General features: G+C 47.3%; 1 protein-coding gene across 6 annotated transcripts in view; it reads right to left on the reverse strand.

Annotated features, from left to right (window-relative positions):
* The window catches only part of ETS1 (ETS proto-oncogene 1, transcription factor), a 138,739-nt gene that overhangs the window by 43,615 nt on the left and 73,944 nt on the right, over positions 1 to 21,180 (reverse strand). Inside the window, exon 1 of one of the 6 annotated variants that reach the window (XM_044943562.2) lies at positions 4,942 to 4,999. The exons of the other annotated variants lie outside the window; for them this stretch is intronic. Coding sequence (XP_044799497.2) covers positions 4,942 to 4,984 — 43 coding nt within the window. The 5' untranslated portion in view covers positions 4,985 to 4,999. Of the gene's footprint in view, positions 1 to 4,941; positions 5,000 to 21,180 lie in introns of those variants that run through there. 6 annotated transcript variants of the gene reach the window in all.

Consider the following 21,180-nt stretch of genomic DNA (forward strand, 5'->3'; position numbering starts at 1 on the left):
AAGTTAACTAATGTATTTTATGGACAAGCACTAAAACTGCCTCTGTGCTGATCATTGTAATTGTGGTGGGTGGTTGTTTAGTCACTAAGTCGTGTTTGACTGTTTGCGATCTCATGGCCTGCAGGCCACCAGGCTCTGTCCGTGGGATTTCCCAGGCAAGAATACTGGAGTGGGCTGACATTTCCTTCTCTGGGGGATCTTCCTGACCCAAGGATCAAACTCCTGTCCCCTGAATTGGCAGGCAGACTCTTTACCACTAAGTCACCAAGGAAGCCCAATAACTGCAATGTGTGTTAGTTGCTTAGTTGTGTCCACCTCTTGGCAACCCCATGGGCTACAGCCTGCCAGGCTTTTCTGTCCATGGAATTCTCCAGGCAAGAATGCTGGAGTGGGTTACCATCTCCTTCTCCAATGGCAAAATCTTAAATTGCAATAACACATTTGTCTCAAAATGTTAAATGCTTGACCTGGAAATATATAGGAAGATGATATAGTGGAGACTCTAAATATACTTATGAAACAACCATATTACAAGTATATTAGATTTCTGCTGTTGTTCAGTCACTAAGTTTTGTCCAACTCTGCAAGTCCATGGACTGCAGCAGGCCAGGCTTCCCTGTCCTACATAATCTCCTGGAATTTGCTCAAACTCATGTCCATTGAGGCGATGATGCCATCCAACCATCTCATATTTGTCATCTCCTTCTCCTGCCCTCGATCTTTCTCAGCATCAAGGTCTTTTCCAATGAGCCGGCTCTTCACATTAGGTGGCCAAAGTATTGGAGCTTCAGCTTCTGTTCTTCCAATGAATATTCAGGACTGATTTCCTTTAGGATTGACTGGTTTGATCTCCCTGCTGTCCAAGGGACTTTCAAGGTGCTGAGTCTTCTCCGGCACCACAGTTTGAAAGCATCAGTTCTTCAGTGTTCAGCCTTCTTTCTGACCCAGGGAATATTCCCTAGGACCCCAAATCTGAGTTAATGTTTATAAGAATCACCCATGTTTCTGCTTGTCGATCACTGTGACCTCGTCCTAAACAAAAGCTTACACACCTCAAGGATGTTTTAAGTCAAACGCAAAACAAGGGTTTCAATTCACTCATATGGAACTCAAAGTTAAGGCCTGCTCAATGGCAAGAATCCAACTCACTTGACTTTTCATATCATTTTTTAAAGTTGTTTGAAACTGAATGGCTCCTATCAACAATGGTACCCAGACTCTAAGCTTCAAGTGGCATTGATTCCACAAGTTCAAGACAAATGGCCTTGCTGACCTGAGAGGTTCCTCCTCTCCCCCTCCTCACATAAATGGCAGGAAGATGGGAACATCTGGGACCCGAGGGTTAGGTGATGATTAGAAATCCAAGGTGCATGTTCCATTCGTATGCAGCCACTGGACTGGCCAGAGCATGGTGGATTACCATGACTACACCACCCATGAGAGGTGGGTACTGTCCCCATCAATAGCAGCAGGAGAGAAACACTGAGAATGAATGATACGCCTTACATCTGAAAACTACTACAGTCCACCAAGACTTTTCCCCAATATCCTCGCCACATGAAGTGGCGTGAGGTGGGGGTAGGGTGGAGAGGAGCAGGGCTAGGAAAGTATTACAGGACCTCCACTTCACAGATGAGAAAACCAGGACTGCGAGAGATCAAGAACTTGGCTTAAACTCTCATCTTTCAACTCACATCTACAGTCTTTTCATTCTGTTCTGCTGCTGCTGGAAATTGGAATGAGCGTGGGCTCAGTAGTTGTGGCTCATAGGCTTTAGTTGCTCCAGAAATCCAAGAGAAATCAGAAATCCAAGAGATAAATTTCTGCAGCTAAGACAAAGCAAATGGAACTTTTATTCCTCATTTTGAAAATCTGATACATTGAGGCAGTGGTTAGAAACTCTGCTTTTACCACCAAGGACCTAGGTTCAATCCTTGATCAGGGACTAACAGCCTGCAAGCTGAGGCATAAGCAAGTGTAAAAAAAAAAAAAAACTCTGGGGAGGGGAGTAAACTAGGAGACTGGGATTGACATAGAGACACTACTATATATAAAGCAGCTTACTAATAAGGACCTACTATATAGCACAGGGAACTCTACTACCAATACTGTGTAATGACCTATACGGGGAAAGAATCTAGAGAAGCGTGGATGTAACTATATGCATAACTGATTCATTCAGCTGCACAGCAGAAATCAACACAGCAGTGTAAGTCAACTACACACCAATAAAAGCTCAAAAACAATTAAATAAAACCATTCCCAGATCAAAGAAATCCAAGATTTCGCATGGCTCACCCCATAAAGACATAATTAAAAGCTATTTACAGAACTGTCTGTAATCCTGTCCTTTCTTGGAACTAAGGGTTGTGAGGCTTCCTTCCTTTCATACAAAGTGACACAGGATAGACGACAACCTGGCCTCCTTCCCTGTCTGCACTCACCCCAGGTCACCCTGATGTGCAACTGTGCACATAATATAAGGTTAATTCGTTACATAAAGTCTGGTTGAAATAAGTTTCTTAAAGTGAAAGGACCAAGAAGAAACCTCATTCAACTGGAGAAGAAGAAAGGACAATTGTCACAAGTGGTAAGAGAAGATTTGTAAGGCAGGGAGAACAGACACAGTAGGGCATGCACCGGGCTTGCCTTGGCTTGTTGGTCAAAACCTATGGGTTCTCAGTTTTCCCACTCGTATAATCACACTGGGTAAAGTCACTCAACCGACGCACTGCTCAAAAGAGGTCTGTGGATAGGTAGTGTCTACCCCTCATAGGGTTTAATTTTAAAAATTTTTTTATTTATTTTTGGCTGTGCTGGGTCTTCATTGCTGCACAGACTTTTCTCTAGCTGTGCCACGCAGGGGCTACTCTCCAGGCGCGGTGCACAGGCTTCTCATTGCAGCGGCTTCTCTTGTTGTGAAGCATGGGCTCTAGGGCACGTGGGCTCAGAAGTTGTGGCTTACGGGCTTTAGTTGCTCCAAGGCATGTGGGATCTTCCCAGACCAGGGATAGAACCCATGTCTCCTGCCATTGTGGCAAGCAAATTCTTTATCAATGAGCCATTAGGGAAGCCCCTATGGTTTATTTTTAAACATAGACCAAGGCAGAGAGAATAGTGTAATAAATTCGTATTTAAAATCCATCAACACTATCAGTTTTTACTTCATCTCCCCTACACACACACACACACACACACAGGAGAACTGTAAGGCTAATCCTAGGCAACATGCCATTTCACCCACAAATATTTTATTGTCACGAGGATATTTCTGAGATAAAGGAGGATCATACTATGAAAGCTTACAAGAAACAGATAAGCTCACAGAAAAAGAAAAGAAGGCTTCAGATTACTTTCCACAGTGCTTAAATCCAGGTCTACATTTCATCATTGGCCCACTAGAACCACAGGGCTTCTTTTTTTTTTTTTTTTTTTTTTTTTTTTTTTTTTTTTTTTAAGAACACAACCTTTTTATTTTTTCAGAGATACAATGTTCAGTTTGGATGATCAGAATAAGCTAGCTAGCTCTACCATTTATTCCAGTGAATTCCAATGAAGGAAGAGGCTAAATAGGATCTAGATTCTTTTGGTCTGTTAATATTTAGCTTATCAAATCCACAGCCTGTACTTCTGGAGCAGGCCTCCCCAGTAAGGCCAAATGTGATAACTGTTGAAGATGGAAAATATGGATGATTCAACACATACATGCAGTCCGGTCTGCTGTTGCTGCCTCCATGATCTGGAGAGTGATGAAGCTGGATCAGAGAGGGATGACTAGAAAGCTCAGTGGTCAGCTATCACCCTTTCCACCCCCCTGTCCTCCAAGCAGAAGACTGCAGAGATAATCCTTCCTGACTGCTTATGTCCTCACGAACTTACTAGGAGTGTCTAGGAGTGGGCAGAAAAGGCTGAGGATTCTGGCCAGCACCCAAAGGGCAGATGTCAGGCTGCCTGGAACAACAGAGGAGGCGCCTTTAGTCCTTCAGGTCAACAGAGACAGCAAAATAGCCGTGGCTAGTGACTGTCTCTGGAGTTACTTGTCCCTGGAAAATCCTTACTGGCCCCTAAGAAAACTTACCCTATCGAGATGCTAATATCTCAGAAGACTTGAACAAAGTATGTTGTTCAAACTCTCTCTCATTGATGGAAGGATGGGTTGGAGCTAGGAAGGAAGGGTCCCCTTGGTCCTACACTCCTAATTGTTACAGGCTCTAGAAACTTGGCAAGCCAGGACTTCCTGCTGAGGGAGTCAGTAGAATCCACAAAGCTGCTGGCTGAGGTTAATGCAAAGAAGGGAACCATGTCACTTCTCTGTCCCTCGGCCCCATTTTCACAAGCCTAATGAAGTGACAAAGCAATGAGAGACAGGCAGGATTCCTGGCTCCAGCAAAAAGCAAGAAGAGCTCGGTGTGTCCCGGGATGGGCCGACGATCCCAACCAGGCAGTCCATCACTGTCCCAAACAATGGGACACCCTGTCCCCAAAACAGATTTTCCTTATCAGTTAGAAAAAAAACCAACTGGGCTTTTACCAACGCCCTCGAAGTCACCAACTAGTTTTAAAAAAAAAAAAAAAAAAAAGGAAGGAAGAAGAAAGCAGCTGCACAGAAAATTCCCAATTCATCCTCCAATGACCTGACTGAACAAAACTGGGAGCCTGTCCTGCCGCCTCGGGAAATACTGCACACTGCTAGGGTGCGGTGGGGCAACCCCAAAGGTCGATGCCTTTTCTCGCCGAGATGCTATCCTAGGACAGGAGGGCTGGTCCTCGGAGAGGCGAAGCAGCCTGCAGACTGCACCGGGGAAGCCCGGCCTGGGAACCAAGGCTGCAGAGACAGCTGAGCATCAGAACATCTGTAGGAAGTGACTTCAGTCCCTCCCTTCTCCCCTCGTCCACCCCCACCCTCCCCATCCCCCAAAAGGAGTTTTAACACATGATTACCGCTGAAGTCCTGAGGATCTGGTGACTCACCAGACTCACACATGGTTCCAATGAGCCCTTGACCATTACATGGTAGGAGAGCAGGAAAGACAAATGAAAGCGGTTGTAATTCGGCAGCGCGGAGCTCAGACCTGCCAGACAAAAGGGACTGCAGGCGTGTTCCCCAATTCGTTCAGGCACCTGACACACACAAGCTATTTTTAATCACTGGATTTATTTCCCCCCGCAACCCCACTCCCCTTCTCCGTCCTCCACCTCAGCAAATGCTTCCATGTTGAAGCAAACCCCAAATCAATCCCAGGTGTTCAGGGAAACCCAGAGAGGCACTTCCGCTCCAGGAGCTGGGCCAGAAAGCTGAACCATCCCCTGGGTCCCGCAGCTCCGTTTTCTTGCTCTTTCCTTACTTAGCACAGTTCAGATCGCCTACCCCAAACACTGGGCACAGGACCTGAAAGGAGAAATACCTGAATGAGCGTGCCCTGCTGGAACGGCTCCTGATTCTGTGCTTTCTCCAGCAGCCCTGGAGAGAGAGGGGGCCTGGGACAGGCCTCAGGGATCACTAAGAGCTCAAGAGCATCCTTTACTAGTTAGGATTCTCTACCCGCCTGGCAGCAAGGAGTAAAGTAAACGTGTGAAAATTCCAAAGCCTGTTGTTGTTTAGTCGCTCAGTCCTCTCCAACTCTTTGTGACTTCATGGGCTGTAGCCCACCAGGCTTTTCTGTCCATGGAATTCTCCAAGCAAATATATCCGAGTAGGCTGCCATTTCCTTCTCCAGGTGATCATCTCAACCCAGGAATCACACCTGCGCCTCCTGCATTGGCAGATGGATTCTTTACCACTGAGCCATTGGGTGCGCAAAGCCCAGTAAGTGCTCAATAAATTATCGGTGACTTCTTGAACTGAAACATGTCTTGTAAAATAGAAAGACATATATATATACACATATATGGTAAAATAGAAACGGTCTTGTAAAATAGAAAAACATGTATATATACACATATGGTTCAGATGGTAAAGAATCTGCCTGTAATGCAGAAGACCTGGGTTCAATCGCTGGGTTGGAAAGATACCCTGGAGAAGGGCATGGCAACCCACTCCAGTATTGTCGCCTGAAGAATCCCCATGGACAATGGAGCCTGGCAGCTACAGTCTATGGGGTTGCAAAGAGTCAGACATGACTGAGCAACTAAGTACACACACACACAATTTTATTTCCCAAAGCTTAGAGAGGCAGCTAGGACAAGGAACCTAGAGATTTCCCCAAGTACAACCAAGCAACTGAGAAAATGAATGCAAAAATCAGATTCTGAGATATACATGGAAATTGACACCCCCCTGAATCTTTATCTCAAAAAACCCCTTCCCTATTTTGCATCTTCCAATCTGCTCGGGGGAAATACTTTTTTGTAGCGATCATCATCTATGTATTTTGCCATGACAACACCTCACAGCTCCAGGAGCCAGAAGACCTAAGACATCTTTTGGTTTTAAAAACTTCCTAAGAATGCCAGCTTAGAATCAGTAAGGCACAAAACAAAACTAATCTTGTGCTCAAAACTTTTTTCCGTGTTTGTCATTTGCCAGAACCCAAACTGCATTTTACCCGAGTCATGCATGTGCCCTTAAATGAATAGCATGCTCACAATTTAAAAGAATGTTTTCATTATTGAGATTAAGATTCCTGCATAGAAGGAAGGCTGCCTAACCCAGGCCTCCTGCATTGCAGCCAGATTCTTTACCATCTGAGCCACCAGGGAACCCTACTTTAAAGAATACATTTCCTAAACAATCATTCAAAACCATTTACAGAGCAGATCACAGATTTCAAATCATTTTCTATATAGACAATTACACTTGACTCCACACCAGGCATTTTATAAGTCCTAAACGTCTCAGAATAGAGTCACTCCTTTTGTCATGGAAAACACTGAGGCGGGGTCTCCATATTACTCAGGAGGAAAGCCCTCATTGGGCCCTTTGAGCTCCAAAGTTTGCAGCCAGCCAGACTGGTGCAACACAGGGCTTCTCTGGTGGCTCAGAGGGTAAAGAATCCGCCTGCAAAGCAGGAGACCTGGGTTTCATCCCTGGATCAAGAAGATCCCTTGGCGAAGGGAACCATAACCCCAAGTGTTCTTGCCTGGAGAATTCCACAGACAGAGGAGGCTGGCAGGCTACAGTCCATGGGGTCGCAAAGAGTCAGATGTGACTGAGTGACTAACACTTTGGCTTCACTTTCACATGGTGTGTGCACCCCACTAGTTCTTACCTATCTTAGACTTCTGGGCCAGGGCAAACTCCTGCCCTGCCTTCAACCAAATAAAATACTCACGACAAAGTCAGAAGGCTTCGGCAACAATGTGGCAAAGCATAACCCCACTCAAGAAGACTATGGAAAATATCTGACATCCTACATCTCGCTATTGTCCCAGCTTCCGCTCTTGGAGTTGACACACGACCCTTTGATGCTCCACTCTGTGAGGCCCTTGAGATGCTGGCTCCTCAGGCTGCCCGATTCATTTCCACATCACCTGATTCCCACCCATCATTTTCGGTGCTGCTATCTGAGAAGAGGTTTACATTTTGGAAAATGTATTCTTTCCTATGCTACTATGAGCCTGAAAACAATCAAGTGTTCAGTATTCTCTGCATTACATAGGTGAGGGGGTGGAGGCTCACAAAGGGTCCTTAAGTGACTGAACCAAGGTGACCAGGCCAGTTGAGTGACTTCACCAGCACTCAGACTCCAACGTTCAGACATAAAAGCTGGGTACTTTCCACCTATTAATAAGAGTTAAAAGCAGGAGAGGCAGACATGATGGACATAAGAACATCTCCTTTCATTTTCTCCATCATTCTCATTACAGAGGAAGTTCTTTCTGGAAGTGCCTCAATTCCTGGGCCACTCGGATGACAGAAGCTGCAACACCAGAGCTTGAGTCTCCAAGACCCATCCCACCCAGAACCCCAAGTCAGAGGCTCGAGACTTCTCTATACGTGGTCTGGGGGAAAGACGGGCACAGAGGGGCTATCTGAGCATCACCGGAAGACTGGGCTGGTCAAGGTGGAAGACGGGCAGTTTTCTCCGTGGGCAAAGGAAAAATCTGGACAAACAAACGGAGTGGGGCCCATTTATTTAGGCTGGAAGAGGTAGAGTTTTTCTGCACTTTTGAACTGTTTTCTCAAGGCCAGCCTCTCCCTCCCACGCAGGAAACAAACACAGAGACAGGCTTATTCCACTGAGGGCTCTGGTCACTGAGAGCTACCCGGGCAAAGCAGAAGGAAGAGGGGCTGGGGAGCAAGGCAGGAGGAGTGGGGGGCAGGGGGCAGACAGGGAGGAGCTGGGAGAGGAGAGGAGAGACAGAGTGGGCCGTGAAGATGGGGAAGGATGGATGGTGGAGAAGGGAACAGAGGGAAAGAAAGGGAAAAGCAGGAGAAGCCAATATTGAAACATTTTAAACCAGAATAAAGGGACAGATGGCTGAGTGGAACTGGGCTGGGAAGAATCAGAGACTTACTCCCAATTAATGATGTTCAAAAAGCAGCATTTTTCCATAAATTTTGAAAGGAAATTCTCTCTTGTCTTTCTTATTTATTTATACATTATATAAATACATTTTCAAACCAAAAAAAAGGGGGGGGGGCTGTTTTTTTCCAATGGGAAAAAAAAAGCCTTGTTGGAGATGAAAGCCAGTCTTCAAAAACCCCTCGGAGGAAGCTAAAACCCCACATGTCTCGGTGCTGCAGAAAGAAAAACAAAGTGGACATTCTTCCTGTGTTCTAAGGCTTTTTTATGCAGATGTGTTTTTCTTTTAATAAATAAATCTGGACAGAGAAGGGAAAAGCATACTCCTAGACATTCACACAGTGCAACTGTCTGTTTTCAACCCAGTGAAACCACAATGAAAAAATAAGAATATCTAAGTCCATTTTCCCAGTGCAGAGACAAATGGTCTGAAAATGCCAACCGTTCTCAAAATGACAACCACAGGCACTGAGGCAATATGCTCTGTGTGCATCACCCCCAAGCTTCCCACCCACAAAGGCTTATCTGCAATGAGTAACGACAAGCAGAGAAAGGCAGGACCCGGAGCAGGGTGGCCATACTCCCTAGAAAGGCCCACGGTGGTCCTCACTTACAACATTCAGCCACTCCACACTTTTTGAGCCATTGCATTTCACTTTAGGACTGCAATAATTATTTTAAAACACATGTACACACTGAGTTTAAAATCTGCCTTTTTATGTCCACCCACTGGCCTGAGCACTGTTGGTTGAAATGACACAGAAGAATTTTCATCTTTTTTCATCTATCAGCTTTTCAGTACTTTTACTCACGCCTGTGTCATCAGTTCCACTCAGGCATTAAAATTCCTTGGCTCCTTCATCCACTGGTGATGTCCTGGTTTGGCCATGGCCCCACCGGAGGCCTTCCTGTATGCCCACGTCCCTTTAGAGCATCGCAAACATTCCCGGGGGGAACCAGACTTCTCAGGAGACAAATGAGAACATGGAGATGGCCAGCCTACTCCTGCAATTCTGTTGGTGCAGACCAACCTCAATCATTCTAAAGGCCACACTGCAAAAACTGCTCCAAGTGCCCTGCGAGACCTCCTCCATAGGTTCCGAGGTTGAGCCAGTTCCGCACCTGTTGCATGCCTGTATGTTAAGTCGCTTCAGTTGTGTCCGACTCTTTGTGACCCCATTCCCTTCTCCAGGGGAATCTTCCCGACTCATGGGTCGAACCCACGTCTCTTTAGTCTCCTGCACTAGCAGGGAGGTTCTTTATCACTAGCGTCACCTGAGAAGGCCCTGCACCTGTTGACTAAGTCTTATTAACCTCAGGCAAAGATTACGTTTATCCATTCTAAACTTCACCTTGTTCAGATGCACATTTCCATACACAGAGCTCTTTTTTAGACCATGAATCTGTCCTCATCCTATTCGAGTTGCCCCATTTGAAATTTATTAAGTAGACTTTCTGCATCCTTCTCTCATCTGAGCCCCCAGTATAAATGTTGAAAAGTCAACAACCAAGTTCTGTGACCCATAGCATAACACCAGAGATAACGCCAGTTTGATGCTGATGCGCTGATCAAACACCCTTTGGGTCTAGCTGCTCAACTAATTACACATCCTCTTGCCTTTACTGTCACTGGATCCACAGGTACTCATTCTGGCCACAAATATATAACGGAAAGAGCTGGACAAAATCTTCAGTGGACTCTGTGTATCTACCCATTGGGGAGCTCCAGACATGGGCAAAGGCGGCTGAGGAAATGCAGAAGCTGGAACTCAGACACCTGCACAATGAAAGAAAGATGGAAAATGGGAGGAAGGCGGTGGGGGGAGAGACAGGAGCGGGAGGGAAAGAAGGAGAGAGAGAGAGCAGAGCCTAAGACTCCAGTGCTCCAGCCACTCTGCTTCCAGAAACAATGGGCACTTAGAGAACAATGGCTGCAGACAAAGTCTTGGTCTATTTTTATCTGCCACTGTGAGTCCCAGACAGGAGGAACTGGATTTCTGCCCTGTGCGCGCAGCTCCAACTGGATCTGGGCTGGGAGGAAGATGAGGTCACTGAGAACGCTGCCTGCTTAGAAATAGGCTCCGGTTTTTTTTTTTTTTTTTTTTTGCTCGCAGAGTAGTTCCTTCTTAGCCTAAAGGCTCTCTTTAGCCAAGTGAAGAAGTGTGCGTGCCTACTGCTAAAAACACAGCCATGTGGAGAAGGGGTGGGTCCAGACTGCAACTGCCGCTCAGCCCAGCCCAGAACAAGGAAGGGAAGTGGGGAGGATGCCCCAGGAAGCCTGGCCACTGGACAGTCAGCTCTACCGTTCCTAAGATGACAGCCCCGACAGGCCTGCTCACCACACCTGGCTGGAGTCCTCCTAAGAGAGATTCTCCAAGGCAAAGCTCCCTCCTCAATTCTTCGGAGCATTAAGAAGTTGAGGGCTGATCTTCATGGGTATGTGTACCCCATGTCTCAACAAAAGCCTCAGACTGCCCTTTGCTTCATCCTCTTTGAACAGTTTCTCTCTTTTCTGGAAATGCCATCTTCAGCTCTGACAGAACTTTGGAGTGACAATTTTAATCCTTCCCATCTGTGTTACTTACAGTCTTAATCCTTCAAGAGGCTTTCTAACAAGGACCAGCCATGGTGGTATAAGCCTGTGACAGACACCAGACTGAAGAAAACCAGCCGAATCTGGGCCAGGGAGGGAGGCATGGAGACCCAAGAGTGAGTCCTGTCAGCAGCTCTCCTGTAACCCACAGAATCGGTAACTGCTCCCTTGGATCCAGTCCAGCCCTACAGCCTTCTGAATCCTATATGCAAAGATGGAACATCCCAAAGGCAAGAATTCATGTTGCCACGGATTCATCTAGATGCACCCCGCTCCAAGGAAAAACCTCCTCCACTCATGCCTCCAAGTTCTTGCCACCAACCTCCTTGCTCCTGAAAAACCAACAGGTAGAAAGGAAGCTGAATAAGACTGTTTTCCTTTCATTTAAATAGCTCATGGTGTTTCATTGAGAATATCCTAAGTAGTGTCACCGTGGGGCTTCCTTGGTGGCTCAGAGGTAAAGAACCCACCTCCCAGTGAAGGAGACACAGGTTCAACCCCTGGGTCAAGAAGATCCCCTGGAGAAGGGAATGGCAACCCACTCCAGTATTCTTGCCTGGGAAATCCCATTGGACAGAGGACCCTGGCTCCATGGGCTACTACAGTCCACGGGGTCGCAAAAGAGTTGAACATGACTTGGCGACTAAACGACAACAACAAGGTCACCGCAGGGAGAGGGAGCTGGAGGTAGGCACTTAAATGTCTTATCATTTTAAAGCTTAAGCACAGAGCAGGCAAGTAGCGCCCAGGGCTAGGGTCAGTGTGCTCAGGGCTGGGGCCACTATAACCACAGAATGGTTAGAAGTCATGTACTGGGTTCCTTCCCTGGCCCACATTCTCTCTGTTGACTTCAAAAGTACCAGGCGCGTTATTGCATTGAGCATAGTAAACATCTATGATAAACTGAGTATTAGTTCTAATCTTCCTTTTGACTTTAGGAGCCCAAAATAAAGGAAGTGATACTTTTTTTTTAAAAGTGCAGGGGTCCAGACGTTCAAGTCAGACCATCTGTAGAGTGGTCTCATGAACTTGAAATACCAACACCACCTACAAGGCCATGACATGCAAACATTTCTGTCCTAAGCATATGGTGGAGACTGAAACCGAGGTGAAATATCTGACCCCCTAAAATGCACTAAACTAAACTAAGAGGGTGCTGGGGTCACTGAACCTGGTCCAGAACCTCAAACAGTGCTTATTTGACTCCTCCCCACTCCTGCTCCCAGCAGGCTAAGTTATCATCCCCCTCTCCAAAGTGTGAAAGTCGCTCAATTGTGTCTAACTCTTTGTGACCCCATGGACTATCCAGTCCATGGAATTCTTCAGGCCAGAATATTAGAGTGGGTAGCCTTTCCCTTCTCCAGGGATCGTCCCAACCCAGGGATCAAACCCCAGGTCTCCTGCATTGCAAGCGGATTCTTTACCAGCTGAACCACAAGGGAAACTCCTCCTCCAAGGGCCCTGCTGAATCATCCCAGGGTCATTCAAGAGAACCACGTGGGAGCCACGTGGCAGGAAGAGGAAGAAGGCAGAGAAGCGCCTGTTCCCACCCTGAAGAGACTGATATCAGAGAACAGGCAGAACTTCCCACCCACAGTGTATCTGGCAAGCGTGTGAGACAGCCCTTCTCTGGACCTATCACAGTCTTCCAAAACGCCTGCTAAAGCCACCAAAATGCACATTCCTATTGATCCAGAAAGAGTGAAGGTGGCAGTTAGCTAAATGCACCCCAAACCAATGTGAGAGCCTAGCGTGGAGCATCTGGAATTCACAGCATCAGGCTTTATAATGTTCAACCACTCATGAAATAATGGCCCCAGTCAGCTCAGGAAATCCAAATGTCTGTCCCTAATGAGGAATCAGAAATCTTGTTGCTTTAAGGGGTTTAGGGACTAATCTCAGCGTCCCGGCTCAGGTTTCCTGAGCTGCTAAGAAGGTACTTAGGAGCCTGAGAGAGAGCTTTAAGGAAATCTGGGCCCTCTCCCTAAACCACCAGGTTCCCTGTTAAACCCAGCATCTCAGGCTGCTCCCAGGTCTGTTTATTCCTGATCTAGAATTTCGGCCCTGAGATCTATTCTGCTTTGGCCTTCTCCACAGCCTTAGGCAGGAACAGGCACCCTGTGCACCCTACTGGTGGCTTCACACTTTTCCTCGCCTCTGTTTCCTCTCTGTTGCCCTCCCTGTGGTTATCTGATGCTCACAGCTCATCCAGGAACAAAAAGGGCCAAGAGGAATTCACAGAATTCGCTATAAAGCTTTAACAAGCCCTTGGAGGGATGTTCTCCCTTCCAGGGAACTCAACGTAATTATAAGATGAATGAAAAGGAAGCTGTCGGAGACATCAGGGGCGGGTGAGCACAGGCACTGGTCAGGAGGTCCACAAGACCCAGTTTCCAGAACATGCCGGGTTTAGAGGGGCCTTCCGACATCACCCGGGGAAAACAAAGCTCAGGAAGGTGACATGGTCACGTGGTTACTAATTCTAGACCTCCTGGCTCCCTGGCCAGTATTTTCCATCCTCTGCTCTGTTCCCTTTTCACAGTAGATTGGGAGGGAGACAGCCTCTCTCCTCTTTGCTGCTAACAAGCCCTGGTCATCATTCTCAACAAACTCTCCTCCTCCCCAGGTTTACGCTGACCACAGAGGAACAAGCCACCCAAAGGTATAATAGATGTGACTTGGGATATAACCTGCCCCTGACGGGATCAGCTCTTCCTCCATGTTATGTTTTCAACCACAATGGTCAGACTCCCCTGGAAAAGATCTCCCTTCCAGCAGGGATCTCAGCTGAATGCCTGGGACCACAAAGCAAGAATCTCCAAAACCCAACTTCAGCTACACCAAACCTCTATGCCCAACGGTTCTAAAATTTGCAGTCCTATTCCTATCAATCCAGAAAGAGTGAAGGTGGCAGTTAACTTCAGTGATCCAGTGACCTCCTTCTAAAAAGCACCGAATAAAGAGATCACCACTGGGTCCATTCCAGTCCCGGTGGTACAGGAAGGAAGGCATGGTGGACAGTGTTGAGATGCCACAACCAATCCCCACTGAAAAGGCAGAGCATAAAATCAGGGGCGTTCAGCCTGAATGTTGAACCTGATGCATCTAATTAATGAGGCCATAGGTCCAACTCAAAAAGGCCAGGACCTGGAGCGATACAAGCAGGTCGCTTTCTAACGGAAAATACACTCAGAGTGCAGAGAGCTAAGGGTTGTGCTGTGGTCTCTTGTAACCTCCATTTTTTTTTTTTCTCTCCTTTTAGAATGAGGCCCCAAACACCCAGCCCGGGGCATTCTGACAGCCCCTCGGTGGCCCTGGAGGCCCACGTCGGCCCGGAGCAGACAACCTCTGAGCCCTCTCTCAGGGGCAAACCCAAGAGGTTGAAAAGTCGCCAGGCAGACCTCCATCTCCAGATCGATGGGCCCAATAGGCCAATGGGTGGAGAGCAGAGGAGCCAGGATCAATGCGAAGGGAGGGAGCAGAAGCTGGTCTCCGTCCGAGGCCTCAGGTGGGACAGAGACAGATGGAAGTGGGACGAGGGATGCGCAGCCTTCATCCGCTCCTGGTAAGTGGCTTGGCCGCATCAGGAAGCCATTAGGAAACTGCAGCCACCACAGCCCCAAGTCGGACAACGGAACAGCCCTGCCGCTAGTGAAAGGGCTCACTATCTGCCCAGACACCAGCTCCCTGCCTGGCGGAGCCACAGCCGGCGAGCCTGCAGCTCTCCCGGGCGCGTGGCTGCGTGCTCGCTCGCAGCATCAGAGAAGAACAGCAGGGGCTCTCAACAGGAGACGGGGGTCCACGTCCCCTGGGCCCTGCTGGACAGCCTGGCCAGCACACCTTTATTCCAAAAGAGTCACTGGGGCTTCTATCAGGGTGATGGAAACGTCCCAGAGTCAGTGATCGGTAACAGCTGCACAACTCTGTGAATGGAATAAAACCCCCTGAACTGTATACTTGCACATGGAGAATTTCATATTAAGCGAATTACATCTCAATTTAAAAAACAGTATTTTTCAAAGAGCTAGCAATCTGCCTGCTATGAGCCAAGCAGTGGGAATAACTCGATGATGGGGAGACAGGGACCCTGCCCCGGGAGTTTCCCTGCAGTGGGAATAATACCTCGGGGACAGGGAGATAGGCACCCTGCCCCGGGAGCTTCCCTCTAGTGGGATAAACAAACCCCACAGAAGAACACAGACAGCAGCTCCACACTTACTGCTCAGGACGAGCTGTGGGGATAACAGAGGCCAAGTAACAGGCTGGGTTCCAGAAGCAGCAGGGAAGAGGTGCTGACGTCCAGAGTGTAGGGGTTGACGAAGGAGAGGGGGCCAATGTGTCAAGGGCCACAGCCGGGTGGGTGGCATCCATGAGAGGGACAAGACATGGATGTGACCTCAGCCCCAGGAAAGCCTCAGGAGACGGCAGACGGGCCTCACGGGAGACAGGGGAGACACTCGGGAGACAGGGGAGACACTCGGGAGGCGGACGTCTGGGGTCTACAACTCCTGGGAGCATTTACACAAAGACCAAGAGAGAGGCCATGGACTCCAGGAGACAAGCAGAGATCCCCCCAAGTTCCCCTCACCCCAAGCTGTCTCCAGAAGAGGCTGCCTGAGTGCTCATTGAAGGTGACAGGAGCATTTGTACATTTCTACATTTAAGGCTTTTAGGAGAAGGAAGTCTCCATCAGACTGGCTCTTTCTGGAGGTTTCTCTCCCAATCCCAGGAAGGGTAGGAGGGTGAGAAAAGGAAAGGCAGACAGAAAAGGCTTCAGGCAAACAAACACGGGACCAACTCCCGAACCAAGAGAGATGCAGTCACAACACTTGTGACCAAAAGGGACCTTTTGGAAAATTCTTTTCCAGGAGGGATCTTGAGTTTGGGCCCCTGGAATGCCCCAGAGCAATTCTGATTGGTTCCCGGGACCCTGACTCAGATTGCGCACCGCTCCGCTCCACCCTCAGCTCCACCCTCGGACGAGTAAATAAACTGACCCAGGGACTGACTAGAGGGAGGGAGCCAGGAGGGGAGGGAGGGGGCAGGAGCAGCATGGGAACCCAGAGAACGCAAGAGCCGACTCTGGTGCAGGGGACAGACAGATGAGAAGTCCAGTCTGCTCCAGAGACTGGTGGGGTGGCGAAATTCAAGAAATAACTCTCTGAGCCTTACACACCACTCCAGTTGGATCCAGCCCTGCCCTGGCAGCCTGCTCATTGCTGCTTTATAATATACTGAATTAGTCACTGGCTTAGCAAGCACATTTAAACACACTGCAGCCCAGCTGTTTAAAGACACAGGATCCCTCTTCCAGCTGCCAGATTCTGCCTGTAAATCAACCATGACAATTGGCACGGGCAGACTCCAGAGGTGCAGGGTACTGAAGGCATCTACAGGGGCAAAGCGCTTTAGTGGAAAAGCCTGCTAGAACTGGCAGAGGGGTGAGGTCTGCTGGGCATTTGCTGGGGGACAGTGGGGACTCAGGGTATGGAGAAGAAAGCACGGCCAGTGGGCTTTTTCTGATCTGATGCTTATTAGCTTTAGGAGGCTGCCAAGTGGATTCACTGACCTGGCCCTTCCCAGCAGCAGGCTCACCCCCGGAGGGCAGCCTGGAGGAGGCAGTTCTACTCCGGGCCACCTACACTGACAGGTTTGTAGAGGTTTCCTCCTAAACCTCACATACTTAAGTCACTCCCAGGAAAGAGGAGGAGGACAATTAAAATAATTCAATATCCTGATAACGACAATTCCAAGAACCGGCCCCGCTGACCTGGCCAGGGCCTGAACACGCTGCTTTAGAGCTGGACTCGCGGGACCTGAGGCCTGGCTCAAGTTTGGTTAAGTGTGCGTGAGAGAAAGAAAACATACCAGCAGCCGCAGGCACTGGTCTGGCCCTCCTCGGTTATGGGGGTGTCGAGTGGAAAATTTTCTGTAACCAGGTTCACAGTAACCACAGTCCTAACAACCACCGAAGTAGCAACAGCATTGTCAGCAAAGAACATCTGTACGGACACGGCAGCCTGAGACCGAGGATAACACCACCATTCACGAGACCCTGTGTCAGCGGCCAGGTATCCTACAGGAATTCTCTCAAACCCTTACAAGAGCCCTGAAAGCTCCGTAGGATGACCTCCTTTGTAAGGTTTATAAAAGAAAGGCTCCGGGAAGTTAAATACTTTCCCTAAGGGCACATTAGCAAGCAGAAAATTTAAGCACAGGGCTGTCTCACCTCCAAACCCTGCTCTTTCCAGGGCAGGGCAGTGGCTGCAGGGAGAAACCACATCACAACCAACATCATGAGTGAGAGGCTGTGGGATTCACGGATGAAGACGACTTTCTGTGGAGCCACCCAATGATAGGTCCCTCCCCTGCAACGATCAGGTCTCCTCTACCAAATGGGAAGAGAATGCATCTATATCTTAAGATGATGCTAAGAAACCTTCCGCATAAACAGACCATCTGATGAATATAAGAATCGAACACCCATGACTGAAAGGGTGGACTGCATGTAGACTCCATTAGAACAGGAATTTGAAGAAGACTCTCAAATAGATTTGTGGGGTTATTTGTGTGGGAGGGGTCTCCTGTGTATCGTGCACCATCTTTTGGAAATTCAAACACTAATTCCTTGAAACTGGTTTGCCCATAAAAACACTGATAGTCTTTTCTTACAAAGCAGCTGGCTGGGGGCCCGGGACACTGGACTCACCCTTGGTCTCCCCTTGCTGTCTGCAGTCAATGCCTGTGAGCAACACAGGCTTGACCCGACCCTGTGAAGCCAGAAACAAGTTGCCAGGACCCCAACTCATCTAAAACATGAAACTGCTGTTTTGATTATCCAGCTCTGCAAACCCTTTAGAGACACTGCAGCCAGCCTGGACTTTTCACATTTCTCCTATCAGCCCATCCATCACAGGTGAGGCCATGGAAAAGCCACAAGGCTTCCCTAAGAGAGGCCTTCAGAAATCCAGAAATAAAGAGATAATTAAAAAAAAAAAATCTCCAGCTGAATCAGAGGTGAATGCTAGGTCCATCATGTATACTGATTCCTTCCATGCATGTGTTTATTTTTCTACAAACATTCCTGTTGCATCAAGTGCACTTAAGAGTTAGACGTGTGCCTCTGAATATCCGCTGCCTGGTGGATTCTCAAGCACAGGGTGGGCGGCTATCTTTATTCCTTGGTTTTCCAATCTGGAAAGTGGAGGCCGATGCCCCATCTCTCCTTATACAGGTTCAGTAAATTTAGGGACCCACGTTTCATTTGTCCACTTTTGAAATTGCACATGGAAGGGATGGGCACTATGTTTTTGGCTTCCTCTCTATTTCACAGCCCAGTGGTCTATATTTATAGATAGATTGGATGTTTTCTTCCTTAGCCTGAGCTTAATGAGGAGCCCAAAAGAGCACACGGCTGAGAAGGATGCGTCAAGAATGAAAGCCTTTGATGAGAATGTTAGGAAATTTTCTCTCCAAACAGATTCTAAGTTGGTAGAACTTTGTAATTAAGAAGATCTAAGTTTAAATGTGTGACTTGGGGAAATTATGACAGCCTTTCTGGAGCTCCATTTCTTACCTTCATAAGGGAGGTTAAACCACCAATCTTGGTACAAACGCTTATGTATAAAACAAGGGATGAGGAGATACTGTACACAGGGCATATAGCCCACCTTTTATAATTATCAATGACTTTTGACCTTGAAAAATTATGAATCACTATGCTGTGCACCCGTAACTTATATAATATTGTATACCAGCCATACTTCAATAAAAACAATTTTTAAGAAACATTTTTAAAAAATAAAAATAAAATACCAACTTTCTAGGATTATTTAAAGAAAGTAGCTATTTGTGCAAACATTTTACAAGGGTCTGGCACATAGTAGGTACTGTAGAACTGTTAGTTTCACTTCTCTCAGGCCCCCAAACTGAGGCGCAGATACATACAGAGACCAAAAACAAGCATCTGGCAGCATGTTTGGTTCCCATTAGGAGGCAAGGCAGGTCTAAGACTGACCTCGTGATCTGATGTGAAATCAAGGATGCATTTCCTGTACACACACACGATTCACCCTCAGAGAGTTCCTAGGTATTCACCATGGCCACGCTGTATCAACTCTTCTAGTGATTTAATAGTGTTCCTTGCATCACCCATGCCTCCGGAGTCTGTAAACGTGAGCTCATTAATGCTCCCAGTCTCTCCAAGCAAAGGCAGCTTGCTCCCCAGGAACGCCCTGCTTCCAGGGAATGCGGAGCTGATAGCTAACACAGACAGGAGGCTCAACCCGGCAGCTCAGAGCAAATCAGGTGTCCTGACTCTCATGCCAGGCAGTAAAAGGTAGAAGGGGATGAGCCCCTATCTGGGTACACCTGTCTGGCCGTCAGCACAGAAAATGCTCAACCAGGAAAAGGGATGACCGAGGATTCCGTAGGTCTAACCAAAATGACTCAGAAGTGGAGGCCTGCACCCCATTTGCAAGCTGTGACACCCCGACAGTCACACGAACATTTGCTTTGCAAGACTAAATCTTCCTGACAAGACTGAAAAAGCACCCAAGTTCAAAAATGCCAAATAACCCTATTGTTTGCTACAATCAGGTATACCAGGCTCTACATCCATTGCCCACTCCTCTTCCCTGAGAATCCAGACCTTGCCCCAAACCCTGGCCAGGACACTGCTGGCCATTTAGGATTAAACTCTCTCTCAAGGAAACAGCAACATGCCAAGGTGCTATTTTCCCCGCGTAGTACCTGGTCTTGGAATGCTCTGGCTTCCAGAATGACCAAAACAGGGAGGGGGAGATCACTTATTTTTATTGCTAAGGAACAACACTTTGTTTTAAGGGGACAATCTCATATAACTTCAGTCAACTCCAAGTGTATATATACTTAGTGCCAGACCAAAGAACCCCGTCCCAAGTGGAAACTAATGGGGAAGAAAATGGAAAATGTAAATCTTGTACGTCCCTTTGGCACAGTTCTTTGCCTCTCCTACTGTGTGTTGTGGCAAAGTGTTCTTTTTTGTTTTTTATCTTGACGTGTTCCTCTGGCTACCTGAAATTCTTGCTCGTCATTAAAATGGACTTCATTTGCTAAAAAAGGGTAAACTGAGACTCAGAAGACCAAAGCAATTGTGCATATATTTCAACCTAGCGAAACAGAGGTTGGACAGGAATTCTTTCCCAAACTCCTTAGAGTAAGTAAAAAAAAAAAATAATAAATAAAGTGTATTTCTCAAAGTCCAAGGTTCAGCCTGCCCCTAGAGGAGAACTACATATTCGTCTGGAAGTCTGTGGGGTAACTCACCTTTTTCTTTTTTAACTTCTTAAGAAAGAACTAACTAACCTACCATCCTACTTCAAGTTTGTCCAGTGTCTGCATCATGGAAAGCTGGGCAAATTTTCCAGATCCCGTGTCATCGTAATCTGTGCCACCTACTCAAAGCTCAGTAATTAGCCGACTGTGGACAGGCGATCCACTGAGCATACAGAAAATATGCAGTGACATTTCTCTAGCAAGAGAGCAGAGAATGTTCTCTTAACATCTCTACCTCCAGCTAATCTTTAGCAGCCGTAGCAGTAATGATGAATGTTATTATACCATGTTCTCATCAATTCAAGAAAAGATTTAAAATGCGTGTGGCCAAATGGAAATGCCCAGGGGTTTGGAGAACAACAGCTTCTGGTTCTAACTGTGCCCCTTACTCACCAAGTCACCTTGGGAAAGAAACCTGCCATCACAAATGGGCATCAGTTTCCCCACTTGAAACACAATGGTAACTCCAGGGACGACCTCAAAGAGGTCGAAGTCACATGTCAAACTGCAAAATGCTATGGGATCAGGACCTAGCAAGAAGTGAAATAGTAAACAATATGCACAAACAGACCTTAGTATCTCCCCAAAGTAAACAAACACCCAAATATTTTTGAGAAGGGTGAGCTCTGGCATGAAATACAGCTGGACTTAAATCTAAACTCCACTCACCCACTGTGTGGCTGTGGGCACACTGCTTAGCCTCACAGATGCTTCATCTGGGAGACAGGAATAATACTCAGCTATTAGAGATGCCATAAAAGAATGAGATTCTTGGCATATTAGTAAGCTGGCATCCAACAACTAACA

The sequence above is a fragment of the Bubalus bubalis genome, chromosome 5 (genome assembly GCF_019923935.1).
Source record: "Bubalus bubalis isolate 160015118507 breed Murrah chromosome 5, NDDB_SH_1, whole genome shotgun sequence".
In the NCBI taxonomy this organism is placed as follows: Eukaryota; Metazoa; Chordata; class Mammalia; order Artiodactyla; family Bovidae; genus Bubalus; species Bubalus bubalis.